The following is a 13,039-nucleotide window of genomic DNA, read 5'->3' on the forward strand; positions in this document are numbered from 1 at the left end:
TACTCTCCCTTCTTGAGTGAGCCTGCCTGGAGCCTCAGCGCGCTGAATCGGATCCTCAATAAACTCCCTCTTGCTTATTGCATAAAGTCAGTCTCTTGGTGGTCTCTTCCTCCGATGCTTCTCGGGACCCTTACAATACTGATAATCTGGTATAAAGTTAAAATTCAAACACTTGTGTTTTTGAGCCAGTCATTGGAAGATTATTTGATTTTATTTTAGCTTCTATGAGCTAAACTTTATAAGCTAAACTTGTATAAGCTAAACTTAGACCTGTAGAAGTAAATGGACAAAATTATACAGAGTATATTCTTTAATTGCAATCTTAACTCAGAAATCAATAAGATATATAAAAATCTTCACATATTTTAAAATTTGCATATTTCTAAATAATTCCTGATTAAAGAAATAAGTCACAAAGGAAATCATAAAACATTTTGAACAGTGATAACTGGAAACAGTGTAAAAACTTGTGAGATGCAGCTTAGTTCTTAGACAAAAAAGATATAAAACTTATACTTTAAAAAGATAGAAGGAGCAAATTAATCCCAAAGTAAGTAGAAAAAAAAGGAACTATACAAGATTGAAAGTCAATGCAATAGAAAATAGACAAAAAGAAGACCACCAAAATCATAAGTGAGTTATTTAAAAAATTAATAAAATTGGTAAACTCTTAGTAGGGCTTACTAAGAAAAAAAAGTGAGAAAACACAAATTATCAATATCAGGAATAGAAGAGTATCATTATTAATACTGTAGACCTTAAAAAAAAAGCAAAGAAATATTCAAAACTATGTCAATAAACTTGGCCATTTAAATGAATTGATATATTTCTTGAAAAATAAAACTTACCAAAATGGATACAGGAAGGAAAAAAATTCTGATAAATCCTAGACCATTAAAAAAATTAAATTGTTAATTTAAGGATTTCCCACAAGGAATATCAACAGCAAATTCTGTTAAACTTACAAGGAAGAAACAATGACAATATTACATCTTCCCCCGCCCCCCCCCAAAAATAGTTTACACACTTCCTAACTTGCTTTTTGGAGGTTCCCTAATTCTCATGCCAAAAACAAACAAGACTTTACAAAGAAATAAAGCAAGAACTAAAGGCCAACATTTCTCATAACAAAATATTTACAAACCAAATCCAGAAATAAGTAAAAAGAATGATACACTATGACCTAAATACAAGAGCTAACACTATATAAGTCCTAGGAAAAACATAGATATAAATCTTTGCAGCCTTGGTGTCTTAGATATAATACCAAAAAGCACAAGCTTGTAAGGAAAAAGTAGATAATTGGACTTCATCATATTTAAAAACTTCTATTTCTAAGGACACCATCAAGAAAGTAAAAGGCACCAAATGAATGAGAGGAAATAACTGTAAATCATGTCTCACAATTTATTTATACTCAGAATAGCTAATTTTTTTTTATAATTCAACAACACAAAGACAACCCAATATAAAAATGCATATCTGATTTGAACAGTATTTTTAAATAAGAACATGAAAAGATGTTCAATATCATGAGTTATAGGGTAATTCAATTAAAACCACAGTGAGATACTACTTCATATCTACTAGGAAGGCCTTACTCAAAAAGATATTAACAAATGTTAAGAATGTGGAAAAACTAGGAACTCATATATTGTGATGGGATTGCAAAATGGTACATCTTCCTTGGAACATATTTTTGATAGTTCCTCAGCATTTTAAACACAGAATAACCTGTTCTAGGTTTGTAACTAAAAGAATTGAAAACAAGTCTATTCAAAGACTTTACATGGATGTTCATAGCAACATTATGCATAATAATCAAAAAGTGGGTAAAAACCCACATGTCTGTCAGCTGTTGAATTGATTTCAAATGCAGAATATTCATAGAGTGGAATATTGTTTCTGCCATTAAATATGATTCCTGTCATTGAATATGATTCCTGCCATTGAAATTCAAGTCTGTCCAGTGGTGCATGCCTGTAATCCCAGCAACTCGGGAGGCTGAGGCAGGAGGATCACAAGTTCAAAGCCAGTCTCAGCAAATTAGTGAGGCCCTGTCTCAAAATAAAAAATTAAAAAAAAAAAAAAGGGCTGTGGATGTGATGTGACTCAGTGTTAAGTGCCCCTGGATTCAATCATCCCTGGTACCAAAAAAAAAAAAAAAAAAAAGCAACTCTGCTTTTAAAGATTATTCTTTTTGAAAGAAATACTAAAACAAACAAAACAAGCCAATTATTAACTGGATTCTTCTCAGCTAGACACATTTATAAAATCTTCCATCTTCATTTTTTTGGAGTTCACATTTATTGGTGCATAGTTTACATGCAGAATTGACTCTTTTAAAATGTACAAGTCAGTGAACTTTGGCAAATATATATAGTCATGTTAAGTACCACTGCAAAAAGATAACACTCTTGTTCTCCCAAAAGGTCCATTATGCTTCTTGATAGTCCTTTCACTCTACCTCCAGTCCCTGTCAACTGCTGATATGATTTGTGTACATGTAGCTTTATTTTATGATATCCTTTAAATTGAAGCATACAATATGCTTTTTTAATAATAATTCAACAACTGTGGATGATTCTAATACACTTTGCAGAGAATATGAATTAAGTAGTTCAGTGAGTATGTTCCCCAGGTGACTGTGGATACTCCTGTGTAAGGACATTTAGCTTCTAGTTGTACTATAAGTTTGAGGAGATTTCACAGGTGGTGATACTGGCCAGAATTCTGGTAGCAGTTGTGTAAACCTGAACTCAAGATTTTATTAATTATTTTTCAAGGAACCTATCTAGCTTAGCTGGTGGTCTTGCAGTTTACATTATCTCTGTAGATACAGGGTGGTGATCTTAACTTTTCTCTGGGAAAATACAAAGAAAAAATCAATAGCTCTTAAGCCTGGAGAGAGATGATTGGCACACATTTCATAAATCACTATGGTTTTAAGGCCCATGATTTGGAAAGAATAATTTATTTCATGGCAATATGGATGACAGAAGATAAAGAACATATTCTATGTATTTTATTCTATTGTATTATAATCATTTTTTTAAATTTTTGCTAAATTTGAGAAAAGGAGCACAACAATGACATGGTCTCTGGCAGAAGTGTTTTAAATGATTAATAAACAAATTTCTATTTTATTTTATAGAAACAGCCAAATGCTTGAGGAAGATAATATATTGAATGAAGCACCAAAATCTCCTGTGACTAGTTTGCCTGATAAGACAACTGGCACCTCACAGCTAGAAAGAAGAACAGAACTAGGCAAGACCCAGACTACTATCACTAAGAGTGTGGTAAGAAATTTCAAATAGCATCACTCATAATATGTTCTTTAAGTTATTTTGAGGAGACAAAAGACAACTAAAATTAGGCTTATTCTAACAGTCTTACTAGCATTGATTTGTTTTGCTGTTATATTAAGCTTTAGAGAATATCACACTATAATGACGTTTCTACTGATAGATATGATGAATTTCTGGAAGAAATTTAATGCAATCCACAGTTGTAGATGAATATTTTTATGGTAGTGTTTTTGCAAAGTAAATAATTTTACAAACTCTTAATGATGCATGATTGTCTTTAGGAGTTAATGGAATAGGTGTCTTTTTAGTCTTTCCTAGGTGAATGTAGAGACTTCAGTAAGCAACAGTCAAACCCTGCCCAGAGGAAAAGAGTTCTTCCAGCTTGGATGTTAGCAGAGAATTTAAGTGATCAAAACCTTTCAGCATCTGTCATCAGTGGAGGTAGGTTTTTGTTTCTGCTAATGCTGACTTTAAGGAAAATATCAAACATATTTAGAAAGTTTTTCTGAACAAATAGAGTAGTGGTTGTGTCAGTATAGCTTAACCTAAGAATCTTTTAGGTGTACATAGACTCTAATTTAAAACACAAGATATTATCTTATGCCATGTATCAAATATTATCCTAATGATTATTTATATTTCATCTAACAAGCAGTATTATGTGCCAGATTTAGGATATTAACATAGATTTTCAAATTAACTTATTGGTGTCACATCTAAGATAAAATGTGAATACAATAAAAAGTATTTAAAATTAGTGTCATTAATTTTTTTTTTTGTACCAGAGATTGAACCCAGTGTTGCTTAACCGCTGATCCACATTCCCAGCCTGTTTTTTATTTTTTATTTTGAGACAGGGTTTTGCTAAGTTGTTCAGGGCTTTGCGAAGAGACTGGCTTTGAATTTGTGATCCTCTGCCTCAGCCTCCCAAATTTCTGAGATTACATTAATTGAATTTTTAAAAAGCCAAATGCACAATGTCTTTGCCAGGAGATTTTAAAAAGGTGTGACCTCTCTTGTAGTATAGCTCATTGTCAAGGTAGGTATCACAATAATGTATGTTTTCTGCTGAGTATTCCCATTGCTCCAGTTCTGTCTGTTTACCAGGAAATGCTGTAAAGTCATTATTCTTCATGGCTGAGTAATACTCCATCATGTGAATATACCACATTTTCTTTATCCATTCATCTGTTGAAGGACACCTAGGTTGACTCCATAACTTGGCTGTTGTGAATTGAGCTGCTATAAACGTTGATGTGGCTGCATCACTGAAGTATGCTGATTTTAAATCTTTTGGATTTATACTGAAGAGTGAGATAGCCAGGTCATATGGTGGTTCCATTCAAGTTTTCTGAAAACCTGACTCAGTACAAAATGAAAACATGGGGCCTGTTCAACTGTTTTGGGGCTGGGTAGACTTAATGGTAGACTATATAGCCAAGTTTGATCTCCAGACCACAAAAAGAAAAAAAGGATTTATTTTCTTTTTATTGTTGCATAATAATTAAACATAGTAGTGGGATTTGTGGTTACATAGTTATACACGCACATAATACAATGGTATAGTTTGGTTAACGTCATTTCTCAGTAGTTCTCATTTCTCTCCACTTCTCCATGATCCCCTTTCTCTGTCATGTGGGCTCTCTTCTATTTTCATAAGATTCCTGCCCTACCTCAATATATGTGCACTTTTTTTTTTTTTTTTACCCTTCTTTCTCTCTAGCTTCACATATGAGAAAAAACATTTGACCCTTGACTTTTTGAGTCTGGCTTATTTCACTTAGCATGATTTACTCCAGTTCCATTCATTTCCCATAAATGACATACTTTCATTTTTCTTTATAGCTGAATAAAATTCTATTGTGCTTCATGACCCTAAGTTACTTAGAGAGATCCTGTGTTTAAATAAAAAAATTTAAAAAGGCTGGGGATCATCCCCAGTATCTCAGTGGTTAAGTGCCCTTAGATTTAATCCCTGGTATAAAAAAAATTCTATTGTGCATATATTCTTTATCTATTCTTCTGGTGATAGCTATTGTGCTGCTGTAAATATGGGTATGTATGGGTCACTATAGTATATTGACTTTAGGATAAGTACCAAGCAGCAGTATAGCTAGGTCACATGATGGTTCCATTCCTAGTCTTTGAAGAACATCCATACTGTTTCCAAGTGTTTGTACTGATTTACAATCATCTTTTATAATGTCTTGACCATATTTCTAATAACTACATTAAAGTGTGTGTCTTTGTGCAACTTTTTGGTTATCTCAGTGTCGCAGTCCGGCTGCAGCAAAATAACCGGGGGGTTACGAACAACTTGTGTACATTGATACAGCAGGAGTGGGAGCCGTTTATTGTAGGACCGGAGGGGTATATATACATTACACACAGCTTATCTTAATTAACATAAACTAGATACAGCAGTCAACCAATAAGGAATCTCCACACTCAATGGCTCGCTGGCATTACTTCACAAACCACTCCCTCTGCAAAATGCCAGGTGCCATCTTGACTTGTTTACAGACTCTAACATCTCAGGTTAATTTTCTATTGACTGCTTTTTAAATATTATATGGATCATATTTTTTTGTATATTCTGTAGCTAGTGATTTTCTGTTGGATATTGGTGATATGAATGATAGATTATCAAGGCTCTTGATTTCATTATGTTTTCCTAAGGAAGTAGTTCTAATAGGCAGTTAACTTGAATGGATTCAGATCTTAGTCTCTTGTTTCCCCTGATGTGGACAGCAACTATAGTCTCTCTACTTAGTTCTTTTGGTTTCCAACTGTGACTTTTTCCCTGGATTCCTGGGGTTTCTTCCATGAACATTATAGTATAATAGTCAGCAAAGGATTTGGGTCATTTTTATTTGTAGAATTTTGTTCTTCCTGTTGCCACCACTGCTGCTGCCTCCTCCTCCTCCTCCTCCCTCCTCTTCTTTCTCTCTCCTTCCATCTACTCCTTTCCCTCCTCCTTTGCCCTAGGGATTGAACCCATGGTACTGAGCTACATCTTGTCCTTGTTATTTTATTTTGAAACAGGGTCACATCCAGTCCTTGTTAATTTATTTCGAGGCAGTGTCTTGCGGGGTTGCTGAGACTGGCCTTGAACTTGCAATCCTCCTGCCTCAGCCTGCTGGGATTTTGGAGATGCACCATGCCCCTTCTGGGCTCCCTTTCTTCTGAGATTTTATTCCTCACTTTCTGTCTTTTCTACTAACCTCAAACCAGACTGAAGCTTTCTACATTACTTGTGAATTGGGAAATACCTTCAGGAAAACAGAAATTCATAAGCCTCAAAAGTTGTAGTTAATTTTTCAAAGTTAGATTCTTCTCTGCCTGTCTTTTTGTTCACTATCCAATGCCTTCATATAGTTGTTCCTTTTAATATTTTTGTCCTGAATTTATAATGTTTTATTTGATTTGATTAGTTCAATTAAGATATTCTGTCAATTTTATTTTGAACATTATCTTTTATAAATTATAGTAGAAGTGAGTACCTTTTTAAAGAGGGAATATTACTGTCCTTAATGATTCTCATATTCAGTAGAGAATTCTTTGAAAAATTTTGATCAAATGTACAATGTACAGAATATACCTTCTTCAATGCTAGTTGGATTAGAGTAGGATCATAAGAGTAGGTTATACATTGTATGTTGAAGGATATGTGGTTTAATCTGAAGAATTCTCAAAACTAAATCAAAGAGTTTTCTGATAAAGAGTTTTATTTTAATATAATGGTTATTATCCCCTCCATAGTCATTTTATGTGGAAAATATTTTTATCAGTAACATTACTTATTAAACATGACCCTCACTTTGTAGAAAGGAAAATGAGGGTTGGTAGTGGGAAGGAGCGGGTACTTTCCCTCAGTAGACCAATTTTTCTCCAATAGAAAGAGTAAGTTTTCTTAACCAAAAGTTATATCAACGCAAACTACCTTCCTGAGTACAAATCTTTTTATTTCAGAGTTGTTTGTACTATAATTGCTTTTATGTTATCACTTTTAGATTGCTTATAATAGTTCAAAATATTTTTTGCTTCAAATAACCAGCTATTATATTAACTTTCATTTGACAGATACACCATATAAAATATGAATTGCCTTTTTGGGCACTTCACCTTGAAAATACAAATGACAGTTATCTGACATTGATCAGGACTGGAATATTACATGGCACACAATGCACCAAAATGCTAAAGCTTCAAAATAAGATCTGAAAGTTTTTGGATTCAGGCCTATCTTCATATAAACTTAAATTTTGGTAAAAATACATACAAGAGCAAAGTTAGGTTCCTTAATACCTTTAATGGAGTTAAAAAGTATACAAATTTAGAAGAGGAAAAATTAAGAAGTATAAAACAGTTGTGTACTTGAATTCTGATAATTAAAAATTAATATAATTAATCATTTCTATTGCATAGCTTTTAAAATTGTTTTATTCAACTAAGTAACTAATGACCTGCATCAATAAACCATTGCTAGATATTTAAAAAATCATCTTCCAGGACATCTTTTAGGCTCATTAATATGTGTGCAACTTCTGTCTTTTGTACCTGTAGTACTGTTCCATGGACATTGACATTTACTTAGATTGTGTAAAACCAACTTGATATTTTGAAATCTTTTGAACACTTAGGATCAGGACAGCTAATGTTAACTGATGATTAATGACTTATCCAAGATCAAGTAATAAATGCCAGAGCTGTAACTGAGACCTAGCTCTTTCTGACTGTAAAGCCCATGTTCTAAACATGTCACTGTATAGCCACTTACGTTTACTTTCTGAATGTCCTGGTTTGGTTTGTTTATTTTTGATATGTTTTTTAACTCTTGGTTAGTATTGATTCTGATAGACACTCATGCTATTCTTAGGTTGTTTTTACTTTTTTTCATGAATAACTTCAATTTTTTTGAAAAAAAAATTTGGCATAGAAATAATGGTGCATTTTTCATGTGTTAATATAATTAATGTTTGTGGGCAGCCAATCTGAATGATTTTGCATTCTCTTTCCCTGAGCTGGAGAGGCTCTGTCACTACATCTCGTAGTGACCTGGACATTGCCCCGGTCCCGGAGATTGAGGACGTGTCTTCACACATAGGCGTGTTGCTCCATGGATAGAGCCATGCTCACCTGTTCCTTTGTGATATTACCCCTTTATTCTGTTTGGGTTAGAATGTTCCATGAAAACGCCCTGTGTGTATTTCCTTCTCTTGCTCTGCTTTTGAGTGTGGCCTTCCTAGATATCAGTCAACCTGCTGATAGCAGATATCTCAAAGCTAGACTCACCCCCTGAAACCTGACCTCTTGTCTCATTTGAATGGCTTCTCCTCAGTAAAAGGGTTCAGTACACGCTTGCTTGCTGTCTTTCTTTCTGTGGACCCTTAAGGTCAGAGGAGCCATCACAGGACACCCAAAGAAAAGGTATCTCTGTTTCTTCTGTCTCTTGTATGGTTATTTTGCACAGCCCAGTTCTCCTGGAGTGACCTTGAGTGTTTTTGTCACTAGGAACGCGACAAATGTTGTTGGTAGATTTCTTAGTATTATATCATGTCTATGTTTCCAGAGTAAATTCAACCTTGTCATGATGGCTTCTTATTTTTATACTCTGTTAGATTAAATTTGCTAATATCTGGTATAGGACATCTCTATATTTATAAATACATCAGTATTTTTCTTCATGCTATAAATGGCAAATTTTAACATTAGAGTCATGTCAGCTTTGTATAAAATGAATTAAGTTTTTTTTTTTGTATTTTTGTAGGGGCACTTTGAATACCTTTTCCTTGGAATTCCCCTATATTGCTATCTGGGCTGGATACCTGCTTTTAGTAATTGTTAGTTATGACATAGGAATAGAAGTTGGACCACTAGAAAGAATGAAACACTCAGAGACAAATCAAAATAGATACATTTAATATAAAAATCATCTGCTAAAACTGGTGAGGAAGGGATACATTAATCAATAAATGCTTGGGGGAAATATCTATTTGGGACAAAGTAATATTAGATCCCTACTTATACCATATTCAGAGATAGAGTCTATTGAATTAATAATGTCAACATAAAACTTAAAATTGTTAATGTATTTGATGTAAATATGGGAAATATTTTTAATAGTTCTGAAGACTTTCAGAAGATGATAGGGAACCTAGAACCATAAAGGAAAAATTGACAGATTTTCCTAGATAAATATTTTAAAAATATTTGCATGCAAAAACTTACTCAGAGGCATATAATGGACTGGTAAACAATATACTGGGAGATATTACCTGTCATACTTAGAAAAGATTGAAGATTAAAAAAATTGTCTATAATAAAAAATATTATATTCAATAGAAATTTTGCATATTGTATGTGATGTATTACAGAATAATAAATACTAATTGTTAATAAACATATGACTCTACTATTAGGTAAGTATAAAAAGAAACATACAATTGTAATTTCTTATTTATTAACTCATCAAAATCTATTGCTGGCAGAATGGGTATTATGGAACATTGTTGATAAAAGTGTAAATTAGTATAGACTTTTAACATCATCTGCCAGTATCTCTTTCAGTTTTTAATGTACCACACATTTTGACCCAGAAGTTGTAGTTCTAGGAATTTATATTACAAAAAGAACAGCACTTATACTTTTAGTCCTATATGTGTTTATATATTTGTATTTTTAAATATATTTGCTTAAACTTAGAAAAAAAGTTGAGAAGACTACTAATTACTAACAGGTTGTTATAACTGGTTTCTCTGGAGGGTAAGAGTGGATGGAAGTTTTTTTGGTACTGGGGATTGAACCTAGAGTCACTTAATCACTGAGCCACAACCCCAACCCTTTTTTTTTTTTTTTTTTTGAGATGGGGTCTTGTGAAGTTGTTCAGAGTCTTGCTAAGTTGCTGAGTCTAGCCTCAAACTTCCATCTTCCTGCCTCAGTCTCCTAAGTCACTGGAATTACAGGCGTGCACACTGTGCCCATCTCAGAAGAGATGTATTTTAATGGCATATATGCATCTAGTTGAGCTATCACTCATATAGCTCATAAGTATAATTAGTAACAGTTAAAAATAACTTCATTAATAGTTAATTTCTTTTATATTTCTGTCATTCAAATGAACTTATCCTGGACATAGAGTAGTATTTGCTTTACCAAATTGTTATACAATTGCTATAACCCAATTAAGCTATTTGTTTTATATACTCTTTTTGAAGAACATTTTTAACAATATTAAAATAACTCCTTCCCATATAAAAAGAAATTAGCTTTTGTTCTTAAAGAAATATTTATAATAGAGAATTTAGAATTTTAAATAACTGGCTATTTTAAATAGGTATATTTAATTTTAGAATTTTATGTACATGTGTAGCATGTGGAATGTGGTCCACTATCATTTTGGTAGAAAGTGTGTCTTAATTTACATTTGATAGTTCTCAGTATAGTAAGCAAAACTGCTATACTATTATTAGTTTATTTGGTTTTATGAATTCATAACTGCTGTTGCATATGTTGCACCAAGCTGTATAGTTCTATTAAATCTCATTCCTGATAGTTTCCTAAAATGCTAGGAAATGCTTCCTAATTTAGATTCATGATGAATATTTAAGTAATTTAGGCAAAGTTTAGTATTGACTAGTTTATGCATATGTTTTATTTAATAAATACAGTAGTTTCCCCCTTATCTGCAGGAGATTTATTCTGAGACCCCCAGTGGATACCTATAACCATTGATAGTACCAAAATCTATATGCTGTATTTCTTCCTATCCATCCACATCTATGATAAAGTTTAATTTCAAAGTTAGGCATGGTAAGAGATTAGCAATAATAAGTAATAATAAAATAGAACAATTTTGGTAATATACTATAATAATATAATAGTTATGTGAATATGATCTCTTTTTTATTCCTCTGAAAATATCTTTTATTATTAGGCAAGTTGATCCATAGTTATAATCCCCACAACTCAGGAGTCTGAAATAAAGATTGCATGTTTAAAGCCAGCCTTAGAAATTTTGTGAGACCTTGTCTCAAAGTAAAAATTTAAAAAAGAGATAGGAGTGTCCTCAGTAATTAGAATGCCTCTGGGTTCAATCCATAGTACTTAAAAGAAAAAAAAAATGTTTTGAACTTTAACCTTTTCACTTAAAGAACACATTTTATGTCTTATCTTTGGCATATCTGAGTTGCCAACATTATTATGCTTGTGCTTTAGGGCCATTATTAAGCAAAATAAGGGTTAATTTAATGTAAACACTGAGATACCACAACAATTGATCTGATAACCAGGACAGCTATTAAGTGACTAACAGTATACAGTGTGATGTTGCTGGACAAAAGAATGATTTATGTTCAGGTGGGAGAGTGCTGGAAGATACAAGATTTCATTATGCTACTCAGAATGGCATGCAATTTAAAATTTATGAATTGTTTATTTCTGGAAGTTTTCATGGGTGACATAGGTAAGTGAAACAGGAGAGTGAAACTATGGTTAAAGGGGGACTACTGTACATTATCTTTATAATGATTCAATTCATATTCCTATTTGATAATATGAACAGCATTCCATTGCCCTTTTTTCCCTGAATTCAAGGAATATTATTTCAGGCCACTTCAATATCCTTCAGAATAATGCTAAGCAAACTATAGGCCATTTTTTTTGCGAATAAAGTTTTATTGGAACACAACCATGATCATCCACATATGTCTTGTATGTGGCTGTTCTTTTGTTTCAAAAGTAAAGTAAAGTAGTTGTGACATACACTGTATGGCCTACAAAAGTTAAACTGCATTTTCTAGCTTTTTCCAGAATATAGAATAATGATTAAAGATCAAATATATCAGAATACCTATATTCTGGATCTCCAGGGAATTTTGGGGCAAATTCTGTTCATATTCACAATTCACTTAGTCAAAAATATTTATTGAGCACCAGCTTTGTACTAGGCCATTTGTAGGTACTGGAGACTCAAGGAAGAAATAAATAATTAACAAGGTGCATAAAGTCTTTTCCCTTTTGAAGGTATCATTCTATTATAAAGGAGACAATTACCCATGAAATTTTCTGGAGGGCCATATTGGGGATTGAACTCAGGGGCAAATCATCTTTCTTTTTTTTTTTTTTTTAAGAGAAAAAGAGAGACAGAATTTTTTTTAATATTTATTTTTTAGTTTTCGGCGGACACAATATCTTTGTTTGTATGTGGTGCTGAGGATCAAACCAGGCCGCACGCATGCGTGCTACCGCTTGAGCCACATCCCCAGCCCTATTTTGTGTTTTATTTAGAGACAGGGTCTCACTGAGTTGCTTAGTCCTCACTTTTGCTGAGGCTGGCTTTGAACTTATGATCCTTCTGTCTCAGCCTCCCAAGTCTCTGGGATTACAGGTGTGCACCATTGTGCCTGGCCGGCCATGAATATTTTTCTCTTAAAAACAAGTAGGTCTTTTTGATTTTGTATTAGATCATTTATGACATTTAAATAAAATATACTCACTTAGGCTTACCAACTATATTGAAATTACATAGGATAAGATGTCCATTGTTATTGAGTCTTAATATCTTCCTTGACAAAGTCTGTAGAGGTCATTCTCCTTTTGGGTTATTTTGGTTTCTTATCTCTGTTTAGGATAAATTGTATTCTTCACTGTGGATGTTAAATATTTAGTAAGCATATGTAAGGTTCATTGAGTTGCTCTATGCAGGTTTTCTTTTAGAGAAATTCAGT

At 33.0% G+C, this 13,039-nt stretch overlaps 1 protein-coding gene across 4 annotated transcripts in view; it reads left to right on the forward strand.

Moving 5' to 3' along the window:
* Positions 1-13,039, forward strand: part of Aplf (aprataxin and PNKP like factor) — a 105,167-nt gene that overhangs the window by 32,553 nt on the left and 59,575 nt on the right. For all 4 annotated transcript variants that reach the window (XM_076833059.1, XM_076833060.1, XM_076833058.1 and 1 more), the window contains 2 exons: positions 3,155-3,302; positions 3,620-3,752. In XM_076833059.1, coding sequence (XP_076689174.1) covers positions 3,155-3,302; positions 3,620-3,752 — 281 coding nt within the window. The remainder of the gene's footprint in view (positions 1-3,154; positions 3,303-3,619; positions 3,753-13,039) is intronic.

Source organism: Callospermophilus lateralis, chromosome 14, assembly GCF_048772815.1.
Source record: "Callospermophilus lateralis isolate mCalLat2 chromosome 14, mCalLat2.hap1, whole genome shotgun sequence".
Classification (NCBI taxonomy): domain Eukaryota; kingdom Metazoa; phylum Chordata; class Mammalia; order Rodentia; family Sciuridae; genus Callospermophilus; species Callospermophilus lateralis.